The sequence below is a fragment of the Abramis brama genome, assembly GCF_963993115.1.
Source record: "Abramis brama genome assembly, chromosome: 14".
In the NCBI taxonomy this organism is placed as follows: Eukaryota; Metazoa; Chordata; class Actinopteri; order Cypriniformes; family Leuciscidae; genus Abramis; species Abramis brama.
In genome coordinates, this window is record NC_139976.1 from 12,114,965 (window position 1) to 12,136,879 (window position 21,915).

Below are 21,915 nucleotides of genomic sequence, written 5' to 3' on the forward strand. Positions count from 1 at the left end.
TCAAGAGTCACTCTCAATCTGTCTGTCTATCTGTCTAACTTGCCTAATAATTCTGCACACCTGAAAATAAGGCATTTTTCATTTCCAGCCTTCATGAACAATTATATATCACTTATAAATGATTAAATACAAAATTAATAGTAGTTATTAAGATTAATATGGTTTGGAATTGGCAAAATGTTCCTGGGAATAAAATATGATCAGAAAATCAACGTGCCTAATAATTCTGCACGGCCTGTATATTCATGAGAAAAAAAATGGAAGCGATATATTTGTCATGGTATACTTTTAATGATTAAAATTTCCACAGTCATTGTATGTGCTGCACTTTATTATTTGTACCATTTTTTTTTTTTTTTTATTAGTTTATTTTAGTTGATCTATTTACCTTAGATTTAGATTTACCTTAGAAGTTGAAAGATAATAAAGATATTGTATGATAGGTGAGATCTCTGATTGTAGTCCTTGAAAACCAAAAAAGTAGTGCTTGAAAAGTTCTTGAAAGTCTTGGAATTATATTTTACAGTATCTGTATTCTCTCTCTCTCTCTCTCTCTCTCTCTCTCTCTCTCTCTCTCTCTCTCTCTCCTCTGTGTGTGTATGTACTGCTATATATATATATATATATATATATATATATATATATATATATATATATATATATATATATATATATATAGCATAACTTCAAGGGATAGTTCACCCAAAAATAACAAATTTGACATAATTTACTCACCCTCAAGTTGTTCCAAACCAAACAGTTGATGAGCCCCATTGACTTCCATAGTATGGAGAAAAAAAATACTATATTAGTTAATGGTGCCCCACAACTTTTTGGGTACCAACATTGTTCAGCAGAAGAATAAAATTCATACAGGTTTGGAACAACTCGAGGGTGAGTAAATGATGACATTTTCATTTTTGAGTGAAATATCACTTTATTTTACCCACATTTCTTTTCAGGAAAATGTTTTGTTTAGCCCTGATGTTAAGTGATTATGTTGAGCAGATGCATTAGAGGACTGTCGTCTGATGCCGGAGGCTTGATAATGGTGTTTTGCATTTACCGCAGTGGAACATTACACGGGTAGAGTCACTTATGCTTTTGTCTTCTAGATCTGTGGGTAGGATTGCATTTGTGTAGGTGATTATGGGTTTTGTCATGTCAAATTCCAGAAATGTCCCACAACTCTTAATTTTTCATTGAGGTTGCAGCAGTCTCTGTCTGCGATTATTGCTCTGCCTGATGATACAACAGATCAGTCTTTAGAAAACAAGGCATCTGTTGTTTTTGCAGATGAAATATTTATCTTGCCTTTTAGGGAGAATGACATATCAACAGCCTGGTTTCTTATAGCTTGAAATTAGACAGTGGGAGGGAAGATTACAAAAAGTGCAATTAAACAGTCTTATCTCTGCTCTCCAGTGAGCAACACAAACAGGTTTGGCTATGGGCATTGCCCTCGTCTGCCCTCGTGTTTTATGATTTATCTTATTGAAAAAAACCTTCCCCACTGTTCGGACCAATGACTGCAAACCCCATGCTGAAATGAAAAATTAAATGAACAAGACGGAACAGGGGTGATTAAGAATAATGAAACCGTGTCGTCCTGAGTTATTGAATTTCGTCTAACATGCAGTCTCATCCAGTGCTATTCTGAGTGCCTGAAGAGGAGCGAATATACTCATAATGAAGGTTACATGCCCCTGCTGTGCTCTGTCACGTAATAATTTAGGCAATGGGATGTTTTAATTGATTTGGGCAAAACTGCAAATTAATAGTTGCTGAGTAGGAAGAGAATGTCTGGTGACTCTTGTCTGATTAGTTAACATTAAGATTTGATCGTTTCTAACGCAGAACAAGGAATAGGGTTGGGACGTTTGGATAAAACATAGGCTTTGTTCTGGAAATAGTCTTCTGGCTGGTGTTTTAGGCCAGGCTGACCTGTCCGTAGGAGCACATTTGATAGGTTCTGCTGTGCGCACCAGTGCTTGAGTGGCTCTGTACCATTTTTAGGAGAACGGATGACAGATGTCTGCACTAAATGTCAGTGTAGGGCAGGAGGAATGACATCTGTAAAACAGACGGCGGGGGCATTGACATTTCACAGTGCAATGCCATACTCATAGTCATATGGTATGCACGCATAAAAACTTACAACAGTGTTGCTTTAAATGTACATCTTTGTCATGATACAGTCATTTTTAAGTCAGTTGATTGTTAGGTTTTAAATAATTATTTTTGGTAAGCTCTGTAATACAGAAACAACAATGTAATTAATATAAAGGATTAAATTTAAAGGACAGCAAGTGAAAACATTCCAGGTTTGCAACAGTGATGAGAGGGTCAAGTAACGTCCATTGACAAAATCGACAAAATCATTGAGTGAATGTTTATTTTGGTAGGATTCAGGGTAGTATGACACCACTTCAACCTTTTAACAGGCAGTTTTTCTGTCGTAAGCATTGGCCACAAATGGGGCTTTTACGGCATGACCATTACAAACAATATGTCTAGAATGTTTGTGTGCAATATTTGGAGTATTATGGAGACGCTGCCTGGGGCTTTGCTTATCAGAGTGACCTTTGTATAAGAAGCATATACAGCACACACGCGCACGCATATATGTGTATATTTGTGTGTCAATTATGTTATATGATAATTGTTACTGTAGTTACTATCATCTGGGAGTAGTTGGTTATTGAACACTTTTAAAATATGCAAATATAGCGAAGTTAGACGTTGTGGGAAGAAGGAGGCGGGAACCGGCGAACATTTAAAGACTTTAAAAACGTAAAATAACCAAACAACAAACTGAAAGTAAGGACAGCAGCCCCTCACAGACGACTGCTGTCACATATAACAAAACACAACATAAAATCCAGACCTGGCCTCTCTCGATCTTCACTGTCGTCGCTCCTCCTTTTATACTTCCGCTCCTTCGTGAGAGATACGAGACCGGTGCTTCGCGCAGGTGTCGCTCATTATCAGTCACGCCACCAGCCTCGCGCCATTCTCTCATGGCCCTCTGCCTCGTCCTGCTCGCCACAACAAATATTTTAAAAGCCATCCTAATTGTGGTGTTTAAACCAGAGTAATTGTAAAGGACTGGCACAGTAGTGTTAAAAAATAAAATGTACACCTATGTGACTGTGGTGGCCTTGTAGTGACTGTTGATATCTGCATCTATTTTAGGCTGCTATAGACAGGATGCATTTATGTAGTCAGTATTATATTTCAGGCCTGCTGAGTGCATGCTTTGGTTTTTCTGGGAGTATCCATTATTATGAAAAATGGAGAAGTTATGATAAAACTTTTTATCTCTGCGATAGGGCCATGTGTTATAAAGAAGGTTTCTCTTTTCAAGGGCATCAGCAAACTTCAGGCAAAGGGAACAAAGAGTTTTATCCTTTTTAATGTTAATTAAAGGTCATATCAGCCCCAATATAAAACCAGTCTGGCTGGCCCACAGCCCGAGATGTGGTTTTAACAGTGTACAACCAAGTGAAAGGGAAACTCCACTATTGGTCTGCAGGATGGCGGCTGTACTCTTTATCTAATGTTGAGTTTTTAATGGCTTGAAGTAATGATCATTCATTAATGATTGTTTGGTGGGTTATAGAAATTAAGCATGACAATGATATAACATTTGGCTTTTAACCATAGATATTTTAAAAGCTAGACGTCATCAACTATGCTATAATTAAACTGAGCCTTATTACTTAGCTTAATGAATGAGGTAGAATCCTGTGTGACACAAATTGGTCAGGAAAGGACACATTATGCAGAGAGAGAGAGAGAGCGAGATGGAATCAGGGCAGCATGGATGTATCAGCTCCTTTGTCAGTCTTGCAGAAAAGTAGTTCTGATCAGTCTGCAAAAAATATTTCTGCCCGTAATGAGTCTTGCAAACGGCCGCAACCATTTGTGACTCTGAACACAGAGGCACTGCTTCCACTTCATTCATCACACGCTCACAAGGGAACCTTTAGTCTGACACATACTCGCCCTCACTTTTCAAGTTCAGCTGTGGGACTCACACAGAGTTTGTTAAATCACAAGTTCACTCAAACCAACGTGTGCAAATGATACATGAATTGCTCAGAAAGATGCAGCAGTGTTCGCTGAAATAGTGGATCAATGCAGAGTCTAAAGCTGAACTGTTGAATTAATGATATCAAAGCAAAAACTTGCGAATCAGTGATCTGGAACTGAATACCAAATATTTTTTCAATGTTAAGTTAAATCTGATGTTCACTTTGTCCAGTGAAAGAAGGTCATGCCTGTTCTTCTTGATCTTCTTGCCTGTTGTCTGTAGCTGGATACATTTTGCAGCACTTGGGGGGGAAATACTCAATTTTTTCAGGTAAATTTAATCTTTACCAGTCCAGAATATTTGGATTTATGTCAGACAAGTCTACATGTAGTAATAGAAAGCAAAATAGTATTGCAAATTATTATTGTTGTATTAAATATTACACATTATACTATATAAAAGTCCACCCCTTATGAAAGTATGCGGTATAAGAAAGAGACTGGCGTTCAATGGCAGACTAGTTGGTGTATCTGGGCATGAAGAGTAATAAGAAGGCAGGAGATCAGTACACCGTTGAGGGACTGGGCTTTTTAAGTAGAGGTATTGACAGGTAACCAGTGCAGCAAGTATCATATCGGACTGATATGATCATATTTTCCGGACCTGGTTAGAACTATGACTGCAGTGAACAAACTCCAGATTATTTATGGAGACAATCAGGCATCCAGCCAGAAGTGCATTACAATAATCAAGTCACAAAGTTATGAATGCATGAACTGCATCAATAAATATTCTGTGACTTGGGTGTTTCTGAGGTGGAAAAAGCAGTGAGGTGCTCAGTGGGTAACACGCTTTGCAGCAAACCAAAATTCCTCAAGGGAAGTACAAACTGCCAGTTTTAAGGGATATGTCCTAGAGAGCGGGAAGTGTTAATAATGTTTAACAAAGGGTCAGAATGCAGCATGTTTCGCTCATGGATGTCGTTTGAGTTACAGCAACAGTTGATTGCACATTTCCAATTTTCTTTCTAATATTCTCTATCTTTTCATTGAGGAAAGTAATTGCTGCAGTATTTAAGTGGATTATAAGATTCAATAAATGTCTAGTTTCTAATAAATCTAGCTACTGTGCTGGACCGATACCTTTTATTCTCTATCTGATAATGAATGCTAATAATCTGGCTTTTTACAGGGATTGCCTATAGACCTTATGTAGCTCCGCCCCTTTTCAGATCTGCACCCGTTGTGTTCTGTCTTCCAGTTTGTATTTCCACAACATGAATTTAAGATTGTACGGATTAATTAATGAACTCCTCATTTTAAAATCTCCCTGGTCTACTTACATTTGTTAATAAGTAAATCCACTTCACCAGCTAATTACTCTTTGACAGCAATGCCATAGAAATACAGAACTACTGCAAAAACAGAAGTTTTTCTAAAGTTAGCTGTGCGCTTGTTTTTCAGGCGCATAAGGCGCATATAATATAGCTGGAAACTGTCATTTTCAGCATTTTTGAAAACATCCAGGTTGTTTTTCCTCTATCTTGACACTCAACACATGTTCTCTTAAAGAGAGGCTGTTATAGTACACTACCCACTTTTTACTCTACTAACATCTTTTAGAGCTGCATGATTAATCGTTAAAAGATTGCGATCTCGATTCAAACACCCACCCAATCTCATTCATAATGGCAATGATTTGCCTGTCTATTAAACCTTTGACAAAATCTCACTGGAACATTTAATTCTGCGTTTGTCCAGCCGCTGACCTAGAGAGAGCCGTAATCATGTATAGGTATAAAACAACTTCACAAACAGTCTTTTCAACCACACAGTTTCATTATTTCTGTATTACAAATATTCATATTATAACAGAAGTACTGGGTTTAAAAGTTTATAGTTTGGATATAAACACTATGGTCTACAGTAGCGATCAAAATAGAGCAAATCACCTTTTGAACGTAACTTGGCACTTAAAGATTCTATCGATTACATCGTTATGCAACCAGGTGGCGACATGACTGTTAAAAAATGTATTTGTCATTGAATCATTAGGTGTGTTCGACTTAAAGCGGCGCTCCGCAGAGCGATCGGTGTATGGTGCCAAAGTACCGCGAGAGCAGACTGCTCAGTAACAGAAAATACACTTTTGAGCTGTGAGACCTCCAAGCCTATTTCTGAATGAAGAACCAGTCACCAATTGAATGTAATTGAACGCCTCTGATCTACATATTTGGTAAAACTTACAGATCAATGTCCAACTCAATTCTGAGCCAATGAGAGTGACACGTCCTTTTAGCAGTCAATCCAAAGGTCTTTGTGGAATAACCAATTTGAGCCAGTTTCATAATCCATATTCTGAAGAGCCAATCAGGTCATTGATGTTCCTCAGGATGAACTGCGCCACATGGATCTACAATGCAGAAGTGATTCTGAGTGGATTGCCTTAATTGTACCCTTTAACATGAGCAAATCATCAGGGGAAAACATTATAGGCTTGGCTGGAGACATTTGTAAATTGTCAGTCCGTGCATTTGTATCGGTATGCTTTGACAAGTCATTTTTACTGGGTCACTTTGTGCCCAGTCTGAAAACTTTTCTTTCTGTGTCATTTGTCTGGGCAAATTTCCCTGCTTCGTTCAAGACCTAATTTCCTGTTATGATCAGCTGTAATTAATTTGCTGCATTTGAGAGTTGCTTAATTTACATAATTTCTTTAAATTTAGTTATTGCAAGTTAGGCGCCAACAAATCTTTGCTAGTCTGAATGCATGTACTCATGCTAGGCTTGTTGATTGAGTTCATAATTGCAATTAATAGTTAACATAATTAATTGCTTTTTATGTTTATGTATAATAGTTATTTTTGATCAGCTAAGCATCCACAGCGTTTTGAATTTGACTGAATTTTCTCCATCAACTGAACAGAGTGGTATGGTGTTTTTTTTTTTTTTTTTCAGGAATGGAAAAAACATTCCATTACATTTTTGTATTCGTGGCCAAAATGGCTTTGAGAGATTTAGCCCTTGTTTAATGTCTAACAGGAAAGTCCTAATGCTATAAAGCAGGTTTAACGTGAAGCCTATGGTACAAATCGATGAACAATCAATCTCTATTTCACATCAGTGAGGTTTTCACTGTACTACCCTGGGGCAAGGTTTTAAGAGCATTTCAAAGAATAATAAAACAAATTTGACCTTAACTCTAGTCTAAACCCCTACAAGTTTGTGTGTGTGTGCCTTCCCGTGTTCAGCTTGGTTGATAGGATCAAGCAAAACATTGCAATTATAGGTCTGGATTAAAAATAAAAAAATAAAAAAACAGAACTGAAAATGTGTCATAGTTGAAAAGGGCAGCTGCATCCTCGAGTGTGTGGGACATGGATGCATCTATGTATATCTCAGTGATGGACTGGCTTTGTCTTGCATAATTGTTATGGAGATGCCAGTGATGTAGTAAAGGCAGTGGGCCTGATGAATAATAGCAGGTGATGGAGAGAGATGGATAAATTGCAGATGGTGCTTTTTGGCTGTCAACAAAGCCAGCCTGTTTTCTGAGAGAAGATCTATTAGCGCAAATGAGAGCATACCACAGCTCTCTCCCTTTCTGCCATGCTCTCTCACGCCATCTCCCTTTTGCTCTCTCCCTGTCATGCTTTGTTGTTTTATTTTCTCAGTTCCTCTCCTCACACTTTCACCTATACATACGCAAAAACACGCTAGTCTAAGGGGATAAAAGAAAGCAAGTAGCTTCAACTCAATATTTAAATGAAGATATAATTAATGGACTCATAAATGTGTAGATGTTTCACCCCCAGAAAGTGGCCATTCTGGTGCAAATGTCATCCGTGTTTGATGAAAGTGCAGCTTTATAATGAAATCAACAAGCTCGGCAGGCAGAATTAACTCTTTCCAGTCCTGCCCTTTTCATCCTGCTTTTTTGTGACTGAAATCAATCTCTTGTTTACTTATTTACAATCCCCTATATAGTCCCTGTCCCAAATTGCACACTTGGCCGTTCACACTTGAAATAGTTAACCCTAGGTCGTTCTAAACCCCAGTAAACGGAATCCTGGTTATCTTGCTTCACGTTTTACACTGCTCATAATTTACCCTGGGTTAACAGTTAATCCTGGGTATTCATAAACTGACGGTCGTCAGTGTCGTTGATTAGATGAAAGCAGCACGCGACCATAGATTTTAGATGCAGCTAACTTTTTTATTGTGTATACTTGCTTCCATAGTCTGAGAATGCAATAAATATTTTTGCTTGTAATGTTTGTGTTCATAATGATTCACAATAAGAGGCGAATCAACACAAACAAGCGTTTTATTTTTATTTATTTATTTATTATTATTATTATTATTATTAATATTAATTTTAATTTTATCATCATCATTTTTGCTTTGTATACAATTTTCTGAGTTAGAAATTAATACCTGATTAAATTAGTCCAGGAAAGATACAGTACATTCTGCATTTGCTTTGCACTTGGCTCACTTATATTTGTTTTTTTAATGACCTATGAATAAGTAGTTATAAAAGTGAAAGCACCAGTGCAATATAGAAATTGAAGAAATAGAGGATGCAAAGTGTCCTTTTTCCTCTCCACATTTGATTATAAAGCTTATACTCATGTACTTTGGAGGTGCAGTATAAATCAGAGTGCATTTTGGGCATCAGTGGCGGTTCTACATTGAATTACACCCTGGGCGAGACCCCCCTTCGAGCGCCCCCCACACACATAATTTTTCTTACCCCATTGGCAGATCATGTTTTGCTTGTTTTAAGCAAAAACTCAATTTTCATTTATTTCCCCAGAAAACAAGACTTAATATCTTATGTCATTTTACTACTTTAGTTATGCATCTTTATTTAAAAAATGTTTGATATTTGGACTGGAAACAAGACAAAAATACTAAGTAAGAAAAGCATTTTTTGCAGTGTAGCCTAATAACTGAACTTGTAACTGTTTTGTTGCAAAGCACAATATTATGGAGAAATTAGATCTCGTGTTTGAGTTAAAACCAAATTATTGTTAAGCATAGCAAGAATCATAGCAAAAAGGCTAACAAATAAGAGTTATACCCACCAATTAATATTGCCCCTTCATTCATGACATGGATACCGTAATCATACAGAGAAAACATAGTTGCATACCTTTATCTTTCGCTCGTTTCTAAATTGGGCACCTGATGGCTTTGACGTTTCTTGTCCATCTCTTATTTGGCACTCGACATCGACGACAATCAACAGATTTCCCCTGATCCCCCCATACCAACTGTTACTCACGAGTCACGACCAGAAGTCAAGACTAAACCAATTCACCTTGGTGGTGGTGACCAAGTAATCGTTTTGTATTACCTATTTTTATTAGCCATTCAGACAATTCAGAAAAACAAAAATGTGCAGGAAATATAGAGGCCTGTATTTATAATATTCTGAATGAAATGTACGTTATTTGGAAGAAAGTCGAGGTGTGACTGACTTAGATAACTATATGGATCCCCCGTTCCCCCCGCTTGTCCGTTCCATTTGGGAGAGACCCAGAGGTGAACTGTCATCCGCGCCCGCGCCTCCGCGCCACTTCCCCTTTCCCCTTCTCAAACAAACAGCTTCTGTGCACGGCATCTTCTCAACAAGCAGGGGCGCCTGCAGCTGCAGGGGGCGCAAATTGGCCAATTCCCCACACAGTGAAATGATAGATAATAGAAAACCGCTTCGCGGCGCAGATTATTATTATTATTTTTTTCTGCTCGTGCCGGCGGCGCCGCCGCCCCCCAAAAATGCCGCCCCGGGCGATTGCCCCGGGCCGTGCCAAAAACCGCTACTGTTGGGCATTAAGAGTGAACTACAAATTAAATGAAATTGTTTACTCAGAACTTGCACACCAATGACTTTACGCCATTTATAATGCCCTGCTCTATACCGACTGATTTTGAACACCTGAAAAGGTTTAGTTCACTTTTCAAGCTAGCATACCTCTCTAGTATCTCTCCTTTCATCACACACACACATTTAGTTATGCAGGTTGGTGTCACTAACGTTTCGCAGAGATGATCAGATCGCATTGTCAAGAGAAACCCTGACGTGCGGAGTGTGCTCAGCTTCGATAATTTCATTATAAACGTGGTCGCGGTGGGATCAGCCATAACAGTTCTCAAGTGGTGATTAATAGAAAAGATAATGAGTGATTAATTACCATGGTGCCATCAGGGCCCATTTATGCGGAAGTCATTGAAGAGACCTCTTTGTGTCAGTGCTGAAGAGACACCCCCACAGACACAGCACTGTCGGTCTGATACGTGCCCCGTCAAGGACGTCGCCACCTTACTGCATTTTTTGTTTGTCATGGATACAGGAAGAAGTTTATTCTGTGATTTCTGAGGTTGAAGTGACTTTTTGACTTACTGTGTTCGGTGACATGGTGTTATTAGCCCAATAATCATCTGTTTAAAACACTTTAGAGAACTTATTCATCTGAATGCCTTTTTAACAGACTGTTGATATTTTATTATGCATTTATTTAGTTGCATATGTCAGATTACTTATTTTAATTGCCAAATTCCAGAATCGTTTAGACTCTCCTTCACGTTCATTTTTGTGGATGAGTTTTGAGGATTTGTTGCAGTGGTTGAAGATTCATGATTTTGAAAGCAATTCAGTGAAACTTTGAACTCTGATATGTGTTGCCATTGTTAGATTAGTTGTATTAGCATGTAGAAAGCTTGCTGAAGACTGAGTAGTACATAATGTGTACATAGGTATTTAATGTGCACTTCAGTTCTTTGAGTGCAAAGATTCTTAGTTTCCCTCCTTTTAACCATTAGTCACTTTTGAGTACTATAATTAAGGCACTTAAAAGCAAGTACCAGTGTTCCCATTTTACGTGTTCTTTTTGTAGCAATATATATATATATATATATATATAAAGTGAAGTACTGCCATTTACTACTACATTTTTATAATTTTTAACCTTTTTTTTTATCTCCACTATGTTTTTTACTTTTTTATTTAATATAACCATTTACAGTGTCCCTGCTGATTTGAAAATGTTTTTTGCTTTGTGGTTCCAGCTAATAGGGATTTTTTTTTTTAAATAAGCCCTGTTGCCGTTGTTGTTGCATGTGCAACAAAAGTATTGCCGAAAACACTGAGGTAATGCTCTATAGAGGTAGTTACACTACCGTTCAAAAGTTTGGGGTGCTTTTTTGTTTTTAATTCGTTTTGCTCACCAAGGCTGCGTTTGTTTGATGAAAAATACAGTAAAATCAGTAATATTACTAATGTAATATTTTGATTTATTCTCTCAATTTTCTGCAGCCATTACTCCAGTCTTCAGTGTCGCATGATCCTTCAGAAATCTTTCTAGAATGCTGATTTGGTGCTCAATAAACATTTCTTATTATTATCAATGTTGAAACTCTTGCATTTTTTTTTTGTGGAAAACATAATTTTTTTGCAGGATTCATTGAATAGAAAGTTCAAAAGAACAGCATTTATTTTAAATATAAATCTTATACAGACCTTCTCTTAAAGACATTATAAAGGTTTTACTGTCACTTTTGATTAATTTAATGCGCCCTTGCTAAATAAAATAATTGTAATAAATGTACTGACCCCAAACTTTTAAATGGTAGTGTTAGTAACATCAATGAGATAAAATGTGAAGAAATTGCAAATAGAGATTTTCCATCTGTCTCCAGTGGTGATTCAGTTTTAAATTGTCACAAATTATTATTTCATACATTTTTATTAAAGTAGCCTATATGGGTATTATAATAATATTATTATTATTATTATTATTATTAGTTTTTCATCTGCAGAACCCTATACTATCTGAAGTTTCTGCCGTTCGATTTCCTAATATGAAATCCACGTACATGCATATGCGTGTGTGGACACCAGCATGTTTGTCAGGACGTGGACATGGTGCAGAATTGCTGTGAAACCAGGCAAGTGACAGTACCTCAGCAGTTGTCTTTTGTCACCGTTATGTGGAGCAATTAGAGTTTAAAGCAGCACGCTTTCCTTTGTCACAAATCCAATAGCAATCATCCTCGTCCTTGGTACCCAAATCAGCCCACATTTAGATATGGATTGACTGCTGATGAGACACTCCATGTTTTTTTGTGTGTGTGTGTGTGTGTTGTCACTATTGATTATCCAGCGATGATAGAGGCATCACCTGCATCTCTCTGAGAGAAGCTGATTTGGAGTGTTCACATAAGTAAAATGTCTTCCAAAGTTTGTCTCCAGGACAAAAGCTTTCTCTCTAATTGTTTTCTACATACCTGTTGAAGTCTTGTTCATTATTCTTTGATGTTATTGTTGCTAATGAAAAGCAGTGAGAAATTTAAACAGGGATTTGAAGTCTTATTAGGATACCTATTGAATGTTTCACTGATAAAGTATGTTAATTGTTCTCTGTGGAATTCTCTAATATGAAGGCAACTGGCATAGTACTGTGATTGAACACTATGTATTGCAGTGTATTGATCTTTTGTACCCGTGTCACCCGCAAATACTCATGAATGCTCACTCGCTTTCACTCAATGACATCTACACGTTCTGATTACAGATGAGAAGTTGGTATTGATAAATATATTGATATCACCTTGAGAAGTACTTCTGACCTCGTGCCATCTCCTGTATGCACAAGCAAGGAAAATTGTGCACCATGTGCACATGATAGATAAACTATGTCCATCAAAGAGACAAAATAAGCAGTGTGCCATCGGTTATGGATGGGATTTTGTATGAAGGTTGTGAATCCTGCTTTTAGGGCAGTCAGCCAGTCAGTTGCATGGAGAAATTACAGGGAATGCATCATTAATTAAACTCCACCACTGGAATACTGATGCTCATGCAATCAATGGCAGCATAATTGCTTGTCATGCATGTTGTGGCAAGAGAAATTTCCTTCCAATCTTTGCAGACATTTGATTAGCCAGGTCCTCCAAACTTTTTTATATGGAACAAATGAATTATTCAACCACCTGTTTCTGTCTGTGCTGGAAAACAGCCAGTGTGCTGTCAATGGCCTCTCGTTCTTTCTCTCTATCTCTCTTTCTCTTATTCTGCTTTGCACTTTCGCCTCGGTAATGCACTTTCGGTAATCTTTTTCCTTCTTATCTCAAACTCATCAGATTCCCTGCATACTGCCTCACACGTGTGTGTGTGTGTGTGTGTGTGTGTGTGTGTGTGTCCAGAGGTGCTTTTAGTTTTCCTTCTCAATAAATATGAGTCATGTCACTTATACGGTCAGTCTCCACTTTTAGCCCTAAATCAAAGATTTTGACAAAGAAAACTGCCAACTTAGATTTGTTTGAAACTACAGTTTATGTACAGATATTTACTAATGTATCATACTTTTCTTCCCTCTTTCTTTCATCTCTTACTCTTCCTGCTACAGCAACTGATGAGAGAAAGGCAGCAGATGGCCAGTCGCCCTTTTGCATCGGTCGCGGTGACACTGGATGTTGGCGGAACTCAAGTAGAACTGCTTCAGGGTGGAATCGAGGTTAGTTTCACCTTTGAACTTGGTATCCACCCAGTTAGGTTTTAATCTACACACAAAATTGCAATGTACAGTTAGTGTACATGCAACAAAAATTCTCAATATATACATAATGACATACAGTTCAGGTACATCGTTAATATTACAATGAGTTTTATGCATTTTTTTTATTTAGACATTTAGTTCCATAAAAACTATTATTAATATAATTATTGCATTCTTTTTGCAGTCACTCCGTGACAAGCCACTAGAAAATATTTCAAATTCAAGCCACATTAGTGTTTTTAAGGTAGATTAATTGTAACTTAATATAATTTTGTGTAGAACAGTGTGGTAACATGCAAATTTGTACTTTTATTTATTTATCGTTTTAAGGCATTTTAGAGCAAAATGTAAACACATATGTGGTTTACAGTCTAAATAAGTGCCAAGCAGAAACTGTTTGCAGTTTGACAGCTCTAATTTAAGAGCATCGGGATTCATGGTTGTTACACAACAGACACGCACACAGACCTGTGAGCACAGATGTACCTGTCGTACAGCAGAGACGTTGAAAACGCACGTCCAGCAGCACTTGATGTGCCTCTCCAGAATCCATTAGTGTAGAGTGGAGTGGTGCTCGGTGAGCATTATGGGCTGTGGGAGGACAAGCCACAAATGAAGAGAGCAGAAAACAACATACTCGTCAAGTTGAACGCTCCTCCAGCTGAACGCTGTTCAAAATAGATCTTTTTAAACAAACTTCAGCTTCACTCTTATCAGCATATGGCTCTCATTTACGGGGACATCATCCTTGTTAAAAGAGGCACTTAAGTCCAGTGAAACTGCGTCCACAAGCCAGCTGTTGAGAGTTGAAGTTTTTGTGAACAGAAGTTGTTTTGATCGTTAACATTTTGGCTTCACGTAGTACAGTAACCGCATATGCAGTATTTTGTTTTTCTTATAGCATATTGTATGGTAAGAGAGTCTGCAACATGTCGTTCCTTTTCTAAAATGCTGTTGTTTCTCATCACTTTTTAAGTTCTGTCACCTTTGTAGTAGAAGGAGAGATACCCTTTGATACCGGATTCCTGTTGTTCTCTTCTCAGCCTCTCGAAGGCTTAATTTCGACCACCGCAGTTGCCACTAACAGAGTCTCAAGAGACCCGTTATGAGCCGGCCCGCCACCTTTTAGAGCTGCCTGTTTCAACTTGTTCCCTCAAAGCTTTGATTGCAATAGCATTTCAAGTTTGTATTCAAAATTAGCCAGGGAATATTTTATTGAAACCAAATGAAACTCAAAACAAATGCTCAGTAGCATTCTCTGCAGTTTTGTCCACAGTGGCTTTCTGAGATTTTCTTCTACATGCCTCTCTACAAATGTTTCTGTTTATTATTTCTAGCTTATGGGACAACTTAGTATGAAATCCTTAAACATATATTTAGGTTTAGTGTTGTAGCATATGTGTCCCCTCATGTTGTTCTTCCCCAGCTCTCATCATGTGTTCAGTGATCAACATTGACACTTCTTGGAGTCTATTGAGGCAGATCCAGATGTTGGCCCCACTTTGCTAGGATCTGGCAGCAGCTGAAGGTGAAAGGAGGGAAATGAGAGCAATTCTGTTCTATAAAGGTTAATGAGACAGCATCTGGTCCTGTTGAATTGTTTAGCATAACCTGCTAATAAAAAAGAGGACAATCCAGACAGTTCAGCACAGTAATATGTGTCTGTAGCTATGCTTCTGTCTGTAGTTATCACAGATTAGCTCACCCAATACTAATGTTAATAGCAGGTTTAACCAAAGCCTGTTTGAGCCATTAAGTTGTGAATTATTATTTTTATTTTTTTTTGCAGTATTATTGGTAGTTAAAGAGAGGCATGACAGGAAATTATGAGTGGAATGGGATTAGAACATGGATTTGCACCCACATCTCCAGTTTGATTGCCACAGCTCAGTACTGTATGTCTGAAGCACATGTGCATACCACTAAGCCTCAGGTCGGACATCTAAAAGCCTTAAACCTTTTTAGTTTCAAAACGTTTCATTTAGTTTTATTTATTTTTATTTTTTTAAACCATACAATGAAAGTCAGTGGGGTCCAATTTTGTTTTGGACCCCTTTGACTTTAATTTGTGACAAACCATTTTTCTTTTCTTTTTTAGATAGATTTTTTTTTGTCATGTTATTATAGCACAATTGAAGAAATGTTTGGAAATAATGGGTAGACCAAAAAATAAAAAAAGCTGCAACAGTGTTTTTTTTGTTTTGTTTTTTTTTTTACAAAAAACTAGCTTTGTAAAACTAGCTTTACAAAAAACTGTTTAAAAAAACTAGCTGCAACAGCTGCTAGAACTTTACCAGAAAAAAATATGGTAGCAACATGCTACTTTGGAAGCATTTAACTTACATTTACAGTAAAAAAAAAAAAAAAAAAAAAAAACCTTTATTCTATTAACTGGTGTAATGTTAATATACTAACCTACTGAAGTACTAAAATTAGTTTTGTACCTTTATAATACACTGACAACCAACAAAAACAGGTTGTAATGAGAAAGCCACATGTAGAATCAAAGCTCAACACGAGTAGCTTTTCCACAAGCTGAGGTAAAAACTAATATATAGACGGTGTAAATACAGTAAATACAAAAATACAGAACACCATGGTAACACATATAACAGACTCTAAAATAATGGAATAAACATTAATTTAACGATAAACGTACAAAACTAATAAAACGTAATAAAACTCTAATGTACAAAACTGAAGAAAAAAACTAAAAATAAAGTTATTTCAATGAAAAACCATCAATTGTAAAGTGTCACAAAGGGAATTCTTGGAACGTTTTACATGTTGTTTTTTTTTACTGTAAATTATAAGATGACTTGTTCTTTTTCACTTCCAAAAACTAAATTTAACAGTATTTTACAGTAAAATTACATTAAATGTCCCGTTTATATTTATTACAGTTTTTCCTCCGTATTACAGTTAACCAATTAACAGATTTTCACCGTAGCATTTTTAGTTAAACTAATAATTTTTTTACAGTGCAAGCTGGGAATGGGATGGCATGTTCATTGTCCCACATGATATTTGATATATAATGACAGGAAATGCTGCTTTCTGTAAACTCTACAGGGTCAGTTTCTGTCTGCCACAGGTCATGTTAAGACTGCTCTGTCTGTGCATTAGGCTGGGAGTGGGATGGTCTGTGTTGGGCTCAACTGGACTAGAGGAAAAAGTGCGTTGAGGTCAGCAGAAGTGCATTATGAAGCCAATGTGAGGCCAGCCCATTTAAAATGGTGCAGATGACACAGATGCTGCTCCGCCACCATGGCCAGCGCACAACATATGGGCCCGTTAACAGTTGCAGAGTATGATGGATGGAGGCTGTCACCAGGCAACAAAGAGAGGCCATTTAAATTATACTGTGTATGTAGCCGTTCTTGTGTTTGAGAGTGCTCAATAGTGAGCTCTTATCTACAGACCAGCGCTCATGCTCCCTGTCACTGCAAATGCTCCGATTAGCCATGCAAATGAGATGCTTTGCCGTCTGTTAAAAGCTGGTGAAACGTATAGATGAAGAGGATTGTCGTCTTTCTTTATGACTTGGTTTCCAATGTATTTCCATTTCCATTCTCTGCTGCTTAATACTTACAGCAGCAATAGCAGCTTATCAGCCTCATCTTCAGCAGCAGAGATATTATGATACATATTTTTAAATGCGAATAGAGATGAACACAACAGAGGAAATTAGAGATGGGTGGAATGAAGATACCAAAATAATGAAACGAGGTATCGAATGTGGCCATAAATAATACCAGATATTCACCAGTTGGTCACATTAAGAAGATACAAGGTGGAAAAACAGTGAATGAAATATGTACAGGATAAAGCAAGTAAACAGAAAGTGTCGGACATGTTGGCCAGACCTGAAGACAAGGCCCATAAAGTGTCTCAGTGTCTAATTAGAATGTGGCTCAGTGGCGCTGAGCTGTTTTCATCAGGTTAGTCGATGCATGCGAGTAGAATGGAGTTGGCCCTCAATTAGTTGTAAATCAGCAGGGCTGTATGAGAGACATCTGTTTGCTGGCTAGTTCATGTGTTTTATAGCCTTTCTTGTTTTCTCCTGAGACAAAATGGGCAAGTCTTTCATTTACATTGTTTTCTGGATTTATCCTTCACATAATCCTTCAGAAAACATTATAATGCTGATTTGGTGCTGATTTGGTGCTTGGTTATTATAATCAATGTTGAAAACAGTTGTGCTGCTCAATATATTTGTGGAAACTGTGATGCATTATTTTCAGGATTCTTTGATGAATAGAAAGTTCAGGAGAACAACATGCATTTAAAATGGAACTCTTTTGATCAAACCCACATTGGAAATTTATCAACATTGGAACTCAACATTATAAATGCCTTTACTATCACTTTTGATCAATTTAATGTGTCCTTGCTGAATAAATAAATTCGTATTGACATGAAGCTTTATTATTATAATACTTACATACACTATAGTATTGTGACTAGAAAGGAAAATCCAATCACTGTTAAAAGTAAAAGCTCTTCCCAAAAAGCCCCAACATTTAAGGTAACATTCATGTCTGTAGTGCAAACTGTGAGTTATGGATTTATGAAAACCTCTTAAATCACCTACTCCAGTGCCCTCTTAAATCACCTACTCCAGTGCATCTTTGCAGCACGTGTGCTATAATGTAATCCGCTGTAATCTCGGTTTTCAAAAAAAAAAAAAAAACTTTGCTTAGCTTGCTAGTAGGGCTCTAAAATGAATTGTCATTCATTAACTGTGTTATGGCAATGCTCCTAAATGGCCTGCAATTGGATTACTCTAATCTATTTATTTTTAATCTATACTATTTATTCTAAACAAACAAAAAAAATAATTCCTGAGGAATTTTCATTCAAATATATTAGCTATTTCTTTCCCCGCTATCATTTTTTTTTTTAAGTTGTCAGTCAGCGGCAGCATTTTTGATCATTTAAAAAAAAAATATATATATATATATATATATATATGGTCCCCAGAATATTTTGTTGTATGAATACCTGACCATGCAATATATCAAAAGAAAGAACAGAGCCTCTGCTTTAAAAAAATAAAATAAAATAAAATAAATTCCATCATGCATTCTTTTTTCTTTTTTTATCAACAATTGAATTAGAATTTTTTACAAAAAGCTGAGGAAATCATGTTTTTGTCAAAGCCTATGTCTGGATTGGATTCAGAACGATGTTCAAAACATAGATTGAGAGTAGATCGCTTCCATCAACACCCCCAAAGCTTCACAGACCTATACCTCTCCCTGCGTTGGCATTTTAATTGGTAACGTTTTGATTTACATGCGGTTTATTGTTTGATGATCACGTTATTTTACATGTGCAGCAATGCTTCAATTGTTCTTTTGTTTCTTCTATTGTTTCTGCTGCTTCTTCGCCTGTGTTTTGATCCGGAGATTCTGTACTCATTCAGAAGATGTGTAACAGTGAAAACATGGTGTGTGTCTCAATCAACTCCATAGCTTTCTAGGTCGTGAACCAGTAAATAGTGCACATGAATTCGGGCACTGGTAAGGACAGTAAGGACTCTGGCTCACTACATATTGGGACACTGAAGACTCTATTTCCAGCGATATGAAAACGCCCTCATTGTACAACATCACTTCTAGCATTTATGAACAACAGCAGAACTGGGAACTTTATTGTATTACTTTTTAATATTATTTAAAAAACATTATAATACATACTTTGCTTGAAACATATTTCAGCTGTAAACAAATTATGAATGTTAACTAGATGAGTTGGCTCATGTGAATTATGTTTCGCTCTTCAGAACGTCCGTTAGGGGAACATGGTGAGCTTCGAGGCTCCCTGGTTTTCACAGTGCATTGTGGGACTTTTTAGGGAGCAAACATGTCAATGCACTGAAAGGATTTTGCGATTTGAGACAGCCTGAGCAGTGCCCTGACTACTGAACTAGGGAGCTGATTGAGACACACCCATGGATTTCCAGAAAATTCCGTCAATGGCTGTGAAGCATTATGTCATAAATAATGGAAAATTAGGTCTATGGCAGGGAAAGGGTTAAAAGACCAACATTAAAAAAAAACATTAAAATTAGTCATGAGTTACAAAGCTTTCTAACTTAAATGACAGAGAAAAGCATCATTCTCAAACTACTTTTATGTGTAAGGAAGTAGTCACCCCTTTGAGCAAGAGTCTATTGTAATGTATGTTTGGGTGTGAAATTGAAATGGGTCTTTATATAATGCATAACTAGCAAGCTCAGACAATAGCTGTGGCCAGAAATGGATACTTAAGTGTGGTGGTGATAAATGGAGACATGTAATTAAGTGTGATATTTAGCATGAATCACTTGATTGGTGTGTTTTGCCAGAAATAATTAGGTTTGCTGTGTCATTCAAAAAGCAAGAAGAGGCATTTGTGTGCGATGGGCAGATTTAAGAGTCTTGAGGCCGCTGTCAAACCATTAGCAGTTACTGTTTGTGCTGTCTGTCACATGATAAATAGGGTGCTCTGTGGTGGATTAGAGACTAGACCTTGATAGTCTGGCTAGCAGAACAAATACTTGTATTGACATCCATTCTTCATGGTTTCTCTTTGATCCATGGTGTGAACTCAGCCTTGTCCTTAAGATACAAGTAAGTCTTTAGCAAGGGAAGGATATATCTTTACAGACTGATTTTGATAAAGAAATAGCATGCAGTGTGAGAGAAAATCAAGAGGAAAAACAGTGATATTCTGCACACGGAGGAATGAGGGAGCTAGAAGGGATGCTAGACACCCCTTGCCACCCCCTGTCACTCAGAAACAATGGCTTTGAACTTTTTAAGTGCAGCACAAGTGGCCTCTTTTCCTCTCAAAGAGACAGATATTGCTCTGATAACAGCCTCTGTCAGCCAGGCTTGATGGACATCACTTTCAGCGCAGGCTTAATTTGACCTTTCACAAGCCCCTCCATGCCTGTGCCACCACATTTCATGAGTTCTCTCACAAAATGAGAGAGTGATGGGCTTGGGAATTCTTTCATTTTAGAACTGAGCACATTTTCTATTATTTTATTAGCCAAGAGGAACATTTTGCACTTCATTCTTATTTGTTTTTTATAATAAATATTTAATACATTTCAGAAAATTACTGTGTGGCTACTATGAGACACTTGTTACACACTGCAGTGGGCTAGATCTATATTATGTATGGTAAAACATGTTACTTACTCGTGGTAAATCAAGAAAATGAGATTTAAACAATAAGACTAACTGTATTGAGGTATATAACAATGATTAGATTTCTGTCGATGAATGTATCCAAACAGTTGCTCACCTGTCTAATAAACACACTCAGGGCCCTATTTTAACAATCTAAGCGCATGGTCTAATGCGCAGGGCGCAAGTTCACTTAGGGCGTGTCCGAATCCACTTTTGCTATTTTAACGACAGGAAAAATTGTCGCACGCCAGGTACATGGTCTAAAAGTGTTGTCCCTATTCTCTTAATGAGTAATGGGTGTGTTTTGGGATTTACGTGCATTAAACCAATCAGAGTCTCATCTCCCATTCTCTTTAAATGCCAGTTGCGCTCGCGCCATGGCAGATTCGCTATTTACATGACAGAATTTGATAGTGGAAAGACCGAAACTGTCTCCAGAGCGCAAACAGAACTGCTCGTGTGCGAGGTTAAATTGCACAAGCAGATCATCTACGTAAGAAGCCGGATTCCACCATATCTTTATGTACACAATAATAATCTTTTACATTGTAATCCTTTTAATTTTAATATTTGGCATGTTTGTGTGCTGCTGTGCGTCCCTGTGTGTTTAATAACCAGAATGTACACACATTGTGGACCCGCCTATAGGTGCACATTACTAATGCGCTCTTTAAATAACATAAACAAATATTGCGCCATTGACTTTAGACCAGGTTTCAGTTGGTCAATGGGGCAGTCTTTTTCTGTTGCCTCAAAATAGCAATGCGCCAACAATGTGCCAGAACACACCTCGTTTTCAGGCCAGCACGCCCATGGGCGCATAAATGGGCCCAAATGCATTTGCTATTTAAACAACGTGGCGCAGGACATGAAAATGATAACTGCGTCAGGCTGAAACTAGCAAAAAACACTTGCGTTGTGCTTGGCACTGCATTGCGCCGGGTGTAAGATAGGGCCCAATATATTAAAGGATCTTTGGTGTTTCCATGGTTTCTACAGAATAAAAACGGAAAACGAGGGTAACGTGGGTATGATGTCATTGATAGGTGAGGCACGGACACGGACCGTTTCCTGGTTAAAATTGCTTATTTCTCTGGATTTAAACATTCCTGCAAACAGTCAACAAAATATAT

The 21,915-nt window shown here is 37.4% G+C and overlaps 1 protein-coding gene across 1 annotated transcript in view; it reads left to right on the plus strand.

Moving 5' to 3' along the window:
• The window catches only part of atrnl1b (attractin-like 1b), a 93,685-nt gene that overhangs the window by 63,025 nt on the left and 8,745 nt on the right, over positions 1–21,915 (plus strand). Inside the window, exon 27 of the mRNA XM_084134498.1 lies at positions 13,449–13,556. Within this exon, the coding sequence (XP_083990624.1) occupies positions 13,449–13,556 (108 nt within the window). The remainder of the gene's footprint in view (positions 1–13,448; positions 13,557–21,915) is intronic.